General features: G+C 38.1%; 1 protein-coding gene across 4 annotated transcripts in view; it reads right to left on the bottom strand.

The window, feature by feature from the left end:
* The window catches only part of PLA2G4A (phospholipase A2 group IVA), a 169,771-nt gene that overhangs the window by 47,148 nt on the left and 106,059 nt on the right, over positions 1-16,564 (bottom strand). For all 4 annotated transcript variants that reach the window (XM_027613899.2, XM_027613902.2, XM_027613901.2 and 1 more), the window contains 4 exons: positions 7,342-7,564; positions 6,478-6,592; positions 194-331; positions 15-107 (listed from right to left, as the gene is read on the bottom strand). In XM_027613899.2, the coding sequence (XP_027469700.1) occupies positions 15-107; positions 194-331; positions 6,478-6,592; positions 7,342-7,564 (569 nt within the window). The remainder of the gene's footprint in view (positions 1-14; positions 108-193; positions 332-6,477; positions 6,593-7,341; positions 7,565-16,564) is intronic.

The following is a 16,564-nucleotide window of genomic DNA, read 5'->3' as shown; positions in this document are numbered from 1 at the left end:
TGGTTTAACAATACCTAATTCTTCCTCCATTGTGGAACCTTTATTTTGTGAGCCAGAAACTCCCAAGACTCTGTTGAACAGTATAGAAAAGGCACTGCCCCAGACACCTAAAATAAAGCAAAAATGGAGAATAATTTAGAATGCACCAAGATTTAAAAGTCAAGCAAACAAATGGTAGATATTCATCACTTACCCATTAAGAAATGCAAGGGATTTTCTTCATATTTCTTCACAACTGTTCCCATAAAAAATTTGCTTCCAAATAAGTCAGGAGCCATAAAAGTACCATATTTAGCCATGCCGATCTCATATGGGCTAAATTCAACCCAATCTGAAAGCATTTAAAAAGAGTGTAATCTATTAATAGGAAAACAGTACAGAAATGTGCACAGTTGAAGATCACTCCAACAATGTCTTATTTTCATTTATTTAAAATATTTTTAAAAATTAACCAAATACCTATTATGTATATAGCACCATATAGAAGGTGGGTAAAAAGAGCTTACTGAGATGAAAACACAAAAGGATCCCTCTAATTTGTACAAACTGAATTATCTTTCGCATTTAAAAGCTCAGACATCTTTTATGAAGTCCATCTTAATTCTAAAGAATGGAAAACAGAAAACTGCTAACTCAGATGTAAAATCTACGAAGGAGATAGAAGAAATTAAACTCTGATAATGCAAGCAGACTATGAACTGGAAGAAGGTATTTTCTAACATTTGCCTTTCCTTCATTTTTCTTTAATTTTGCTTATTAATTATTCCTCTGACTCAAGATTATAATACAAAGTTTTTATGCTGAGTGTCTTAAACACATGGTACTAGGGTCAAAAAAGCATACTTTCTAGGAGCAGAGACTATGGAGCCAGAGCCCGGGGTTCATATCCATTTTGCTGCTTACCAACTATACAAGCTTTGGTAGATTACTTGTGTTCTTTGTGTTTTAGTTCCCTAATCTACAGAATGTGAATAAAATAAGGAGATTGTAAAATTGTTGTGAAAATCTAATGGGTATAGAAATGTAAAGAACTGGGGCGCCTGGGTGGCTCAGTTGTTGAGCATCTGCCTTCGGCTCAGGTCATGATCCCAGGTCCTGGGATGGAGCCCCACATCGGGCTCCCTGCTCCTTGGGAAGCCTGTTTCTCTCTCTCCCACTCCCCCTGCTTGTGTTCCCTCTCTCGCTGTGTCTCTGTCAAATAAATAAATAAAATCTTAAAAAAAAAAAAAAGAAATGTAAAGAACTTAGAATAGGGCATAGCACATTTTAATCACTCTATAAATGGTAGCCACTATTAGATTTCATGTATATCCATGGCTATCACTGTGTCTAATTATGCATCCAAAAAGAATTTCTGGTTTCTAATTTCTACTTCCCTCACTTGCTACTCTCAGTCCTCCCCTTCCTGGTAAATGGTACTACTTTTCAGATATTCATGCCACTATTCATATTTTACCCTTGACAGTTCTTTTCCCTTTATATCTTATATAAAAAAACTCAAGTTCCATAGGCTCTCTTACCAGATATGGTTACAAACAGGCTGCTTATCCATTTGTCCACCATGGACCACCATCCATTTGTACCCTACCGGTACAAGCTGCCATACTCTCTTCCCTGGATCTCCACAATAGTCTTCTAAAACATCTCTTCTCTATTCCCCTGCTATCTTTTTGATACTTGTAGCAAGAATGAATTTTTAAAAATAGAAATCACAGCACACTAATGCCAGCTGAAAGCTTTCCAATGGCTTCCCATTACACTGAACACAAAAATGTGGTCAACAAGGCTTCATGATGGTCTTGCTGGTGCTCCCTGACCTCATGTCCTAACCAATCTCCCATTATGTTGGTCTTGCTCTTTCCACTTCAGCCACACAAATCTTCCTAATGTTCCTCAAAGAGAAAGCTCGATAACACCTCAGTACCTTTATGCTTGCTATTACCTTATGCAATTACAAGGCTTGCTCCTTCTTAACCTTTAGTTCAAGGTCCAATTTCGTTGGCCACCCTCTGTAAAGTCCCACAACCATCCACCCTTGCCTAACCCGAAACCCTCTGCTCTCCTTTATCCCGCCCCTTCTGAAATCATTACATGCCTATCCAAACAATTCAAAATCCAGGTAACTCAAAAATCCACAAATTTTTCTGCTATTCATTTGGTGGTAAAATCTGGCCTGAATTCATTCAGCAGAGAAAAAAAGTCTTGAAATGATGTGAGGCTGATTTTTTTATCTATCTCACTAAATATGAATATTGACATATCCTATTAGAGAAATCACTCTATTTGACTATGAGATCTCAGGGCGGTATTATGTAATATACAATGTAAGTATGTTTTTTTAACTTTAAAATCTAAAATATTCTGAATTCCAAAACATCCCCAAAGTTTTAGAAGAGGGATTGTGGACGTATATTTATTGTTTACTCTGTCGCAGATCATTACATTCTACTTTTGTCAAGGAAGTTATGAAATCACAGTTGGGATGAGAACACATTATAATTCATTTTAAATCAAAGCCAAGTGGCACATATACCTTTCATCAGAAAGTGGTGTGCTTTATACTGATTTACATGGAGTTAAGTCAGACATGACTAGCAATGAATCAGAGGTTGCTAGGAAAATTCTGTATTACTACAAGTAATTTCCCATCTCTGAATTTCATCTCCTTATCTTGGGTACTGAAACACAATAATTTCTCGAGTATGACTTCTTTATTAATGCTGTGGTGTGCGCACACAGTTATTACAGACATTCTGAAGGTAAGCTTGCTCTCTAGTCCTTACTGAAGGACTCACTATAGTATGTGACTATTACTCTTTTTGCTGTTGACTCGCACATTTCAAACTTGAACCTCTCTCTTGTACCTCCATCTACTTGTTTCCAACTTCCTGTTGCACATTTATACTTAGACATGCTGTCATCACATAGCACTATGCTTACCTGGAAAAGAACTCATCCTTCCTCCCAGGCTAGCTTAACTGTTTCCATAAACCACGCTATTATAGTCCCAAAAAGGAAGTTTTTTAAACTGAAACTTTTACTCACTCACAATCAAACTCATTTATTACCACCTCTCACTGATTACCTTTGGGCTTTTCACATCCATCTTCATCTCTTCCTATCAGGATCTCCCTTGTTCCAGGCCTTTATTACAAATGCACAGTGATAGCGCTGCTTCCCATTTCTTTCCTTGCTAATCTACCCATATGAATCACCAAAATACTTTTTTTCCCCCAGAAACACTATTTAAACAATTTTATCGCCCTTCCCCCAATTTCCCATTATCATCATCATTGAATAAAAAGATTTCTGTCTGGAATTCAAATCTTTCTATAACTTGGCACTAATAGTTTTCCCAAATGTAACACCTACCTTCACCGACTCATACTAAGGCTAGTTTCTTTTTACTGCTCTCCAAGACCTACTTTTGGCTCCCCTTCTGAGCATTTTCTCATGCTATTTCACACAAAGAGGACCATTCACCTCCCTTGATAGACCTTTCCATGTTCAACTGAAAACTGAGTTCCATCACCCACATGAAGTTTTTCTTATGATTGCACTAAAGCTCTATGGTATCTTACTCTTAGGTCAGTTCTACACACTTTAAGAGATCATAAGATTCTATGTGTACAGCTCATTCATTTTCCATGTTTTATTTTCGTCTTGTTAATGTGATTGTAACTTCCCTGAGGAATAATATTACATCTTTACTCTTATGTATCTGTCAAAGAATTTAACACGATGTTGAGTTCGTAAGTTGTGCTCAATAAATGCAATTTATTACCAATGGAAATGTAAAAATGAAAGCACTGTAGTGTAGTGAAGGAGTCAAAATACTTAACAGTTTAAACAACTAGTGTTTATTTGTTTAAAATCTTCAAATGAGGAAAATGTTTAAAATTATTCTAAAGGGAAGAAAAACATTCTCTGATATTGTGGAAATAAAGTTGATAAAAACTTCTGTAAGCTAAGATAATTTAGTTCTTTGACTTTTAAAAATATTATTCAGATAATATTTCAACTTTTTTCCACCTGAATATCCATTTTTAATCTAAGCAAACTTTAAAGTAATACAGACATCTCTCTTCTCCTCCCGCCCCACAACCCAAGCTACTTGAAGCTTCATAACATAACACCTTTGAATCTCTTATCTGGGTACAAGATCCACATAACTAATGCTTGATGGCTTTGTCCAACTCTGTTGGAAGAAATAGCTTTGAACCTCCTTATTGTAAAAGCTTAACAATGAAGGTTAATGGTGTATCTCTCATCTCAGTAACAATATTGCAGTCAGGCAGATGGTCCAAATCAGACACATCAAGGTCAAAAGGTACATAAAACAGCCTTTCCCACTCTAGATGAATCCAAAGCATTCACTTGTTCTTTAATGATTGTGGTCAGATTTTCCACTGAGAGTGGCTACTACCTCAAAGTTCAGAATAAAAAAAGGTGACTATGAAAATGTCATAACAATCATAACAATAGTAATGACACTATATTTTATGTCTCTTTATGATGTTCCATCTTTTGCCTACCTCGTGTGATTGTCTTAATAGCTCTGTAAGATAAACCTGATGTTTATTAATATCCTTTTTTTTAATAACGAGGAAAATAAGAATCAGAGAGATAAATGACCCACCTAAGGTATTTCAGCCTAGAATTAAGACAAGGCTTCCAAATTAGTCTAGTGCTTGTTTGACTATATCATAGTGCTTTTGGGGTAAAATGGCTAATTTGGCTATGCACAGACTTGAGCAGCATACTAGTAGGATTTATCAACCTATTTGCAAACATTCCAAGACCTCACAAAACAATAGGTATAGGAATGCAAAAACAAAACAAAACCGCTTTCATCATGGCACTTACTTTTCTTATACGAATAAACTTCAGTTCTCTTTATGAACTTCATTACAATCAAGATCTTGCTCCTTATTACTGCTGGGCATGCCATGGTTACCCCAGACTCCTAATGTATGCTTTACCCCCTTTCAATAATTAAATTTGCCTTTCATATATAAAACCGATTTATAGTTAAGATCCAGACCTTTGATTTCTCATACAGCTTTCATAGAGCACTATATTTTTAAGATTTACTTAAACTTAAGTTGGGCGTGCCACTGTTTTATGTACTTTGCATACTTTATATTAATTTTTTAGAGAAACGTATGATAGGCTTATCCTTATTTAACAGATGTAGAAGCAGACTAAAAGATGTCATGTAACTTGGTCAAGAAACAATGCATAGTAACTTCTCTCTTGTGCCTTAACTTCTTTGATAATTATTGTAAATTTCCCAGATTATAAGGCCTGATAGAATGGGGGCAATATACTGTGGTGGGGAGGGGAGTTCATGCTTAGCACCTGGCTTACTACATTCTACACAGTCAGTAACCAGAGAAGCCAATATTTTTATAAAACAAAGGATTTTTGAGAATAAATCTCAGCTCTGCTACTTACTTTCTGTGTGGAAATGTGCAAATCATTTAATCTTTCTGAGGTTTTGTTTTTTTTTCTTCTATGAAACAGAGATAAAAATACCTCACTTCCTGAGTTGTAGCAAAAGTTCAATAAAATAATAAATATGATAAGTGATTTCTGAACCATAAGCATGATGAACATTTTAGCCAATCTAACTGGTAAACATCTGAATGGACGAATTCCAGGTGCACTGCTTTTTACAAATAATTCAAAATTCTTCTTGCCTGAGAGTGGTCAGTTGAAAAAAGTGAGTCCTTGTAAAATTGCAAAAGGATTCTGGATATAAATCTGCTAATTACATGCCATTCACAGTGATTTATTTTTTCAAGCTCATGGTGTGGCTGATTTCCCTAAGGTCCTTTTCCTAAAATTACAATGAGCCCTACCAGCTATAGGGAGAAATGTTTCCACCCTGCAGATTAGGACTGCCAAAGGCCCCCAGAAGCATGAGATCACATGCTCTGAGAGCACCCAATGAGAAGCAAAGCTAAAGAAGAAACAAATATTTACATTTGAGATTTAACAAAATGAGGCATTTTGTTCACCAGATGCCACAAGTACAGACTAGTACTTTTTAAGTACTGTACTATAAAAATTACAACAGTGCTTTGAATGATAAACATATGTTATCCAATTTAATGAAAATATAAGCAGTAAGCAAAAGAATATGCATTGCCTGGAAACATTAGGCACACTATTTTGTTAAAAGCCCTTGAGAAATGAGTAACTAAAATTGAGGAGATTATAGTCATGACTTTTTTATATTTCCTATATCACTAATTTAAATGAAGATATATTAGTAATTAACTTCATGGAATATTCTCCACAACCAGAAAATCATGTAGCTTAATATTTTCTTGTATCTTTGAATGTGTTCATGCTACAGAAAATATATGGAAACAGACAACTAAAATTGCTTATGATCTTCTGCTAATGAAAATCATGACAAACCACAGTTCAAGGGTTTGAGGAAATGTTTTGAAAGAGGAAATTACATACCTGCAAACATTAGCTCTGAAACATCAGGTTTGACATGTAGACAGGTGAAGAGAGGTAAAGGGCATTGACCAGAATTGACTTTTTCCTTCAAACTACTCAAGGTAGTGTTCATTCTCTGTCCACAAAAGAAATAAAGACATGGTTTTAAATATAGAAACAAACACAGATAGAAAGCTATTTAAAATAGGACTTCCTATCAAGACATTTAAAATGTTTATGATAAAAATAAGTCTTACTTTTTCTAGAAATCCCTGAGTCCCAATAAACAAAAAGAGTAAGCTCTAGGGAGATAATTATCTTCATTCTAAAAACAACCACAACCTTAAAGCCTACATCTACATTTGAGCTGAAAAACAACTTGGCAGCTATGAAACTATGAAGAAAGAATTTGGACCCCGGAAATCCTGGCACAGACTCTATCTCCCCTGCTTTATCTTCCAATGAGAAGTCACACTGTATTCACGTGTCAAACGGGCTTTTTCCATGTGACTCCCTTTTCTGACTCTCTTTTAGGCAACCTCCACTTTTCCTCTGCCATTAAAATATTACTTGTATTCATCTCCTGATTTAAAAAGACAGCCATTGGGGTGGAGGGTGGAGGGTTAAGGTTTAAAATGTGTATTTTTCCAGACAAAAAGAATACAAAGTACTTTGCTATACATCAAAACTGTTACACAGAATGAGCAAGCACTAGCTGGAAATGTAGTGTTATGTCTGGCAGGGAGTATGTGCTCAGTAAACATTGTTGATAGGATCAGCTGAGTCAAGTGACTTTTACAAAATGTATCATTTTGTTTTATTAAAACATTATGATATACAAGGTCTACTTGTATTAAAAGGGCTGTAGGTTGAGTCATAGCTTACATTGTGAATTAGTGTTTCTCCTATTAACATCCCAAAGATATCGGTAAAGGTGACAGGTTGTCCAGAGCTTTTCTTCTTCCATAGAGACTCGACATATCTTTTAACTTTCTGTGGTGTGAGAAGTAAAAGGGGGTTGTGGCTAACATTTTTCATTAGCTCCTCATTAATCTCCTCTGGCCCTTTCTCTGGAAAATCAGGGTGAGAATATAGGGTTGACATGTACCTATAAAGAAAACAAAAGATAATTAGTGAAGAGAAAGGGCATTACATGGTAGTCTCCAAAGAAGGCAGGTACTTTTTGTCATAAAAAAATTAAAAAAAATAAAGAATGTTAGAAATAGTTGGTTTAGGGGGCGGAGCAAGATGGCGGAGGAGTAGGCGACCTGGATTTCATCTGGTCTCAGTAATTCAGCTGGATAGGGATCAAACCATTCTGAACACCTACGAACTCAACAGGAGATTGAAGAAAAGAATAGCAACAACTCTCTGAACAGAAAAGCGACCACTTTCTGGAAGGTAGGATGTGCGAAGAAGTGAATCCGAGGCGATATTCAGGAAGATAGATGGTGGGGTAGGGAGCCTCCGTCGGCTGCTTCTGGCAAGTAACAGAGCCGCGGAGCACAATATCGGAACTTTTAGAAGTCGGCTCCGCTGAGGGACGTCACTCCAGTGGCTAAGCGGGGGGTGGAACCCTCGTGGGACAGTGTGGTCTCAGGACCCTCGGGGTCACAGAAAGACCGGGGGTGCCTGAGTGCGGCAGAGCTCCCAGGTATCGGAGCAGGGAAGCCGGCTGCAGAGACGGAGCCGTGGCGCGGGCTCTCAGCTCAGGGTTGCCATAAAGTGATCCGCGGCCCAGTCGGGCCACTGCTCCTCCAGCAGGGACCCAACAAGCGGCAGATCCGGGGAGACTCCCCTTCCTCCCCCGGGAGGAGCGGCGCGGGAGCGCACCGCAGGGATCTGCTGGGTTTGGAGACTCCACACGGGGTCGGGTGCCAGAGATAGAAACGCTCGGTCACAGGCTGGGTGAGCACAGAGTGCGGCCGGAGACCGGGGAGACGGGAGTGACTGACTGCTTTTCTCTGGGGGCGCACTGAGGAGCGGGGGCCCGAGTTCTCAGCTCCTCCGGGGCAGAGATTGGGAGGCCGCCATTTTCACTCTCGTCCTCCAATGCCGTACAGAAAGCTAGCAAGGAAAAAAAGCTCCCAAGAGCAAACCGGAGCAGATTGCTTAGCCTGGACCTGCAAGGGCGGGGAAATTCCGCCTCCAGCAAAGACATTTGGGAACCACGGCAACAGGCCCCTCCCCCAGAAGATCAGCAGGAACAGCCAGCCAAGACCAAGTTTACCGATCAATGAGAACGGCAGAACTCCAGTGCTAGGGGAATACCGCACATAGAATTCATGACTTTTTTACCATGATTCATTAGTCTTTCAAAGTTAATTTTTTTAACTGTTTTTTTTTTTGAATTTTTCTTTTTCCCTTTTTCAACCAAGATCTTATCAATCCCTTTTTAAAAAAAAACATTTTTATTTTTCATTTTTAGAGTCATATTCTATCCCTTATTGGTAGTTACCCTTATTTTTGGCATATATATATATATGTTATTCTCTTTAAAATTTTGAGATACAGTTTCTTCTAACATATCAAAATATACCCTAAATCTCTAGTGTATGGCTTTGTTCTAGTCTCCTGCCTGATCACATTCTCTCCCCCCCCTTTTTTTTCTTTCTTTCCTTTTTTTTAATCCTCTTCTTTCTTTTTTCAAACATCTTATCAATTCCTTTTTAAATTTTTTATACTTTTCATCTTTACAGTCATATTCCATCCCTTCATTGTATCAACCCTTATTTTGCACATATATAAGTGTTTCTTTCTTTAAAATTTTAGGAGGCACTTTCTTCTAACAGACTAAAATGCACCCAAAATCTACTGTGTGGCATGGATCTATGCACTAGCCTAATCATATTTTATCATATTCTGTTTTTTGTTGTTTTGTTCTGTTTTTATCTTTTTTTCTCTCTTTTTTCTTTCTCTCCCTTTCTTTTCCCCTGGTTTCAGGTCTTTTCTCATTTATTTAGAGTATATTTGCTGGGGACGTCGTTAACCTGTTAGCCTTTTGTTCTCTCATTCATCTATTCTCCTCTGGACAAAATGACAAGATGAAAAAAATCACCTCAACAAAAAGAACAAGAGGTAGTACTATCTGCCAGGGACCTACTCAATACGGACATTAGTGCGATGTCGGACCTAGAGTTCAGAATCATGACTTTAAAGATACCAGCTGGGCTTGAAAAAAGCATGGAAGTTATTAGAGAAACCCTTTCTGCAGAAATAAAAGAACTAAAATCTAACCAAGTCGAAATCAAAAAGACTATTAATGAGGTGCAATTAAAAATGGGGGCACTAACTGCTAGGATAAATGAGGCAGAAGAGAGAATCAGCGATACAGAAGACCAAATGATGGAAAACAAAGAAGCTGAGAAAAAGAGAGATAAACAACTACTGGATCATGAGGGCAGAATTCGAGAGATAAGCGATACGTTAAGACGAAACAACATTAGAATAATTGGGATCCCGGAAGAAGAAGAAAGAGAGAGAGGGGGGCAGAAGGTATATTGGAGCAAATTATAAAAGAGAACTTCCCTAATGTGGGGAAGGAAACAGGCATCATATTCCAGGAGGCACAGAGAAACCCTCTCAAAATCAATAAAAATAGGTCAACACCCTGACATCTAATAGTAAAACTTACGAGTCTCAGAGACAAAGAGAAAATCCTGAAAGCAGCTCGGGAGAAGAGATATGTAACCTATAATGGTAGAAAACATTAGATTGGCAACAGACCTATCCACAGAGACCTGGCAGGCCAGAAAGGACTGGCATGGTATCTTCAGAGCACTAAATGAGAAAAATATGTAGCCAAAAATACTATATCCAGCTAGGCTGTCATTGAAAATTGAAGGAGAGATAAAAAGCTTCCAGGACAAACAAAAACTAAAGGAATTTGCAAACACGAAACCAGCCCTCCAAGAAATATTGAAAGGGGTCCTCTAAGCAAAGAGAGAACCTAAAAGCAGCATAGACCAGAAAGGAATACAGACAATATACAGTAACAGTCACTTTACAGGCAATACAATGGCACTAAATTCATATCTTTCAATAGTTACCCTAATGCAAATGGGCTAAATGCCCCAATCAAAAGACACAGGCTATCAGATTGGATTAAAAAACAAGACCTATCAATATGCTCTCTGCAAGAGACTCATTTTAGACCCAAAGACACCCGCACATTGAAAGTGAGGGGGTGGAAAACCATTACCATTCTAATGGACACCAAAAGAAAGCTGGGGTGGCAACCCTTATATCAGACAAACTAGATTTTAAACCAAAGACTGTAATAAGAGATGAGGAAGGACACTAGATCCTACTTAAAGGGTCTATCCAACAACAAGATCTAACAGTTGTAAATATCTATGCCCCTAACATGGGAGCAGCCAATTATATAAGGCAATTAAAAACAAAAGCGAAGAAACACATTGACAACAATACAATAATAGTGGGGGACTTTAACACCCCCCTCATTGAAATAGATCATCTAAGCAAAAGATCAACAAGGAAATAAAGACTTCAAATGACACACTGGACCAAATGGAGTTCACAGACATATTCAGAACAGTCCATCCCAAAGGAACGGAATACACATTCTTCTCTAGTGCCCCTAGAACATTCTCCAGAAGAGATCACATCCTAGGTCACAAATCAGGTCTCAACCGGTACCAAAAGATTGGGATTATCCCCTGCATATTTTCAGACCACAGTGCTTTGAAACTAGAACTCAATCACAAGAGGAAAGTCAGAAAGAACTCAAATACATGGAGGCTAAAGACCATGCTATTAAAGAATGAATGGGTCAACCAGGAAATTAAAGAAGAATTTAAAAAATTCGTGGAAACCAATGAAAATGAAAACACAACTGTTCAAAATCTTTGGGATGCAGCAAAGGCAGTCCTGAGAGGAAAGTATACAGCAATAACAAGCCTTTCTCAAGAAACAAGAAAGGTCTCAAAAACACAATCTAACCCTACACCTAAAGGAGCTACAGAAAAAACAGCAAATAAAGCCTAAACCCAGCAGGAGAAGAGAAATAAAGATCAGAGCAGAAATCAATGAACTAGAAACCAAAAGAACAGTAGAACAGATCAACGAAACTAGAAGCTGGTTCTTTGAAAGAATTAAGATTGATAAATCCCTGGCCAGACTTATCAAAAAGAAAAGAGAAATAACCCAAATCAACAAAATCATGAATGAAAGAGGAGAGATCACAACCAACACCAAAGAAATACAAACAATTCTAAGAACATATTGTGAGCAACTCTATGCCAGCAAATTAGATAACCTGGAAGAAATAGATGCATTCCAGAGATGTATCAACTACCAAAATTGAACCAGGAAGAAATAGAAAACCTGAACAGACCTATAATCACTAAGGAAATTGAAGCAGTCATTAAAAATCTCCGAACAAACCAAAGCCCAGGGTCAGATGGCTTCCCAGGGGAATTCTACCAAACATTTAAAGAAGAATTAATACCTATTCTCCTGAAACTGTTCCAAAAAATAGAAATGGAAGGAAACCTTCCAAACTCGTTTTATGAGGCCACCATTACCTTGATCCCCAAACCAGACAAAGACCCCATCAAAAAGGAGAATTACAAACCAATATCCTTGATGAACATGGATGTAAAAATTCTCACCAAAACACTAGCCAATAGGATCCAACAGCACATTAAAAGGATTATTCACCATGACCAAGTGGGATTTATCCCTGGCTCCAAGGTTGGTTCAACATCCACAAATCAATCAACGTGATACAATATATTAACAAAAGAAAGAACAAGAATCATATGATCCTCTCAATAGATGCAGAGAAAGCATTTGACAAAGCACAGCATCCTTTCTTGATCAAAACTCTTCAGAGTATAGGGATAGAGGGTACATACCTCAATATCATAAAAGCCATCTATGAAAAACCCACAGCGAATTTCATTCTCAATGGGGAAAAACTGAGAGCTTTCCCCCTAAGGTCAGGAACGCGGCAGGGATGTCCACTATCACCACAGCTATTCAACATAGCATTAGAAGTCCTAGCCACAGCAATCAGACAACAAAAAGAAATCAAAGGCATCCAAATCAGCAAGGAGGAAGTCAAACTCTCACTCTTTGCAGATGATATGATACTGTATGTGGAAAATCCAAAAGACTCCACCCCAAAACTGCTAGAACTCATACAGGAATTCAGTCAAGTGGCCGGATATAAAATCAATGCACAGAAATCAGTGGCATTCCTATACACCAACAATAAGACAGAAGAGAGAGAAATTAAGGAGTCGATCCCATTTACAATTGCACCCAAAACCGTAAGATACCTAGGAATAAATCTAACCAAAGAGGCAAAGGATCTGCACTCAGAAAACTATAAAATACTCATGAAAGAAATTGAGGAAGACACAAAGAAATGGAAAAACGTTGCATGCTCATGGATTGGAAGAACAAACATTGTGAAGATGTCAATGCTACCTAGAGCAATCTACACATTCAATGCAATCCCCATCAAAATACCATCCACTGTTTTCAAAGAAATGGAACAAATAATCCTAAAATTTGTATGGAACCAGAAAAGACCCCGAATAGCCAGAGGAATGTTGAAAAAGAAAAGCACAGCTGGCGGCATCAGAATTCCGGACTTCCAGCTCTATTACGAAGCTGTCATCATCAAGACAGTGTGGTAGTGGCACAAAAACAGACACATAGATCAATGGAACAGAATAGAGAGCCCAGAAATGGACCCTCAACTCTATGGTCAACTCATCTTTGACAAAGCAGGAAAGAATGTCCAATGGCAAAAAGACAGTCTCTTCAACAAATGGTGTTGGGAAAATTGGACAGCCACATGCAGAAGAATGAAACTGGACCATTTCCTTACACCACACACAAAAATAGACTCCAAATGGTTGAAAGACCTAAACGTGAGACAGGAGTCCATCAAAATCCTAAAGGAGAACACAGGCAGCAACCTCTTCGACCTCAGCCGCAGCAACTTCTTCCTAGAAACATTGCCAAAGGCAAGGGAAGCAAGGGCAAGAATGAACTATTGGGATTTCATCAAGATAAAAAGCTTTTGCACAGCAAAAGAAACAGTCCACAAAAACAAAAGACAACTGACAGAATGGGAGAAAATATTTGCAAATGACATATCAGATAAAGGGCTAGTATCCAAAATCTATAAAGAACTCATCAAACTCAACACCCAAAGAACAAATAATCCAATCAAGAAATGGGCAGAAGACATGAACAGACATTTTTCCAAAGAAGACATCCAAATGGCCAACAGACACATGAAAGTGCTCAAGGTCGCTCAGCATCAGGGAAATCCAAATCAAAACCTCAATGAGATACCACCTCACACCAGTCAGAATGGCTAAAATTAACAAGTCAGGAAATGACAGATGTTGCCGGGGATGTGGAGAAAGGCGAACCCTCCTACACTGTTGGTGGGAATGCAAGCTGGTGCAACCACTCTGGAAAACAGTATGGAGGTTCCTCAAACAGTTGAAAATAGAGCTACCATACGATCCAGCAATTGCACTACTGGGTATTTACCCCAAAGATACAAATGTAGGGATCTGAAGGGGTACGTGCACCCCAATGTTTATAGCAGCAATGTCCACAATAGCCAAACTGTGGAAAGAGCCAAGATGTCCATTGACAGATGAATCGATAAAGAAGAGGTGGTATATATACACAATGGAATATTATGCAGCCATCAAAAGGAATGAGATCTTGCCATTTGCAGCCACGTGGATGGAACTGGGGGGTGTTATGCTGAGTGAAATAAGTCAATCAGAGAAAGACATGTATCATATGACCTCACTGATATGAGGAATTCTTAATCTCAGGTAACAAACTGAGGGTTGCTGGAGTGGTGGGGGTGGGAGGGACGGGGTGGGTGGTTGATAGACACTGGAGAGGGTATGTGCTATGGTGAGCCCTGTCAATTGTGCAAGACTGTTGAATCACAGATGTGTACCTCTGAAACAAATAATGCAATATATGTTAAGAAAAAAAAAAGAAGAAGATAGCAGGAGGGGAAGAATGAAGGGGGGGAATCGGAGGGGGAGATGAACCATGTGAGATGATGGACTCTGAAAAACAAACTGAGGGTTCTAGAGGGGAAGGGGGTGGGGGAATGGGTTAGCCTGGTGATGGGTATTAAAGAGGGCACGTTCTGCGTGGAGCACTGGGTATTATGCACAAACAATGAATCATGGAACACTATATCAAAAACTAATGATGTAATGTATGGTGATTAACATAACAATAAAAAATTTAAAGAGAAGAAAAGAAATAGTTGGTTTACTTAATTATCTGAGTGAAGATATTAATCCATTTAAGGAAAGAATGTATCAATCAGAAAGGAGCTGGCCTACAATGGAAGCAAAGTAAAAGAGAGGTCTCAGGGGAAACAGTGGATTTCCCATGCTCAATCCAGAGAGGAGGGTGCCCTACTAGATTTGTGGTGCACTCTCTAGCCTCTGGGAATGGGTAATTCCTATTGCACTATCAGAGACCAATGAACACAACACGTTTGAGTCATGTAAATAAACTGACTTGTCTGGATGTAATACTAGTCAAGTATTCTGATAATTTGGCTTTCCATAATGATTATCTACAGGTAGGAAATGCACCGTCTAACTAACCTATTCTGAATGCCTTATTTTCCTGACAAATGTGGGTTTTTTGGTTTATTTGTTTTGTTCATTGCAAACTGGGCAGAATCCTAAGTCTTGCCAATTGTAGGTCTCAGAATTTCTGTGCATCTAAATCTGATGGTGAAATTCTGGAGAGAAAGAAGTCTTTAAGGTAAATGACTTCTTGTGGAGATTCTTGGCCACCAGCCATTTGACCACTTCTAATGAAACCGGAAATCAGTAGATACTACCTTGGTGTTTGATATTTAGACAATAAACATTCAGTTACCACCCTCCTTTCTGTGCACCAATATCTCTATCTAGTATCACAGCTCTCCATACTGAATGTGAAGTATGACTTTATGTATCTGTCTCCCTTACTGAATTATGACCTCCTCCAGGGAAAACTTTGCTTATTCATCTTCTCTAGCCTCAGTGACTAGCAAATGCCTGGAATGTGGAAAGCATGGTTTTTTGAACTACTGAACCGAGAGAACAAAATAATGAAAGCAATAAATACCCACCATGTCATCCAACCAAAGAGTACATAAAATAGCACATAGTTTAATCTCCTGTTTCCTTGACATTCAAATCAAAATGCCTATTATAATGACTTATCTTTCTTTTAGGGAGAGGAAAAAACTAACCTTTAATGGATCCCTGCCATGCTCTAGGCCTGGGCTGGTTAACTGTGCATAAGCTGTTACCTTGAAGAGATGCAATAGCTTCCAATTCTTCTAAGAGAGGACTGATGAATTTAAATAAATGTTCACAGTTCTCCAATTAATACCAGAACTAGAGTTTTAAAGTGTGTCCTCTCCCCTGATAGGTTTTACTGTTTTTTTCTTAATCTCTTAAATAAGATTTCAGTTCTTAGAGATCAAACTACTTCCACTTTATATTAAATTATAATTTGTTACTGGATTCAGAGTTCTTTGGAGACAAACTGAGAATAATTTTAAGTCAACAAATGGAGACTGATGAGAGACCTAAAATGGAACACATGCTCTGAAAAAAATTTTTTTTAAAATAAAAATTCTTAAAAGATCTTTATTACATAAATTGGATTTGTAGCATTTCCCAAAAACTTGTGATAAAGATAAATCAAAAAGATTTACTCTGAACTTGAGCCTGGTATAATCACCAAAAATCTATAAAAAATACAGCTTAGATTGTTTGAGAGATACCGGGTCTATCCAAGTTTCTAAAACTAAGTGTCTTAGACATAGCAGGGCCTCTATAAACAGTTACATAATGAATGAAAGGATCCTCAACTTATTTCTCTATAAATCTGAAAATATCTGCCTCTAATTTTTCAACATATTTATATGATGGGACACATCATTCTCTCCATATGAATGCATTTTAGGCTAAGTGTGAAATGTTAACAGCTAAATCATGTCAAAAGTCCATAAGGAGGGGAGCCTGGGTGGCTGAGGTGGTTGAGCAACTGTCCCCCACTTGATTTCGCCTTGGGTCAT

Source organism: Zalophus californianus, chromosome 10 (assembly GCF_009762305.2).
Source record: "Zalophus californianus isolate mZalCal1 chromosome 10, mZalCal1.pri.v2, whole genome shotgun sequence".
NCBI lineage: Eukaryota > Metazoa > Chordata > Mammalia > Carnivora > Otariidae > Zalophus > Zalophus californianus.
Note: the sequence above shows the minus strand (reverse complement) of the source record. Positions and strands in the feature narration are given on the sequence as shown.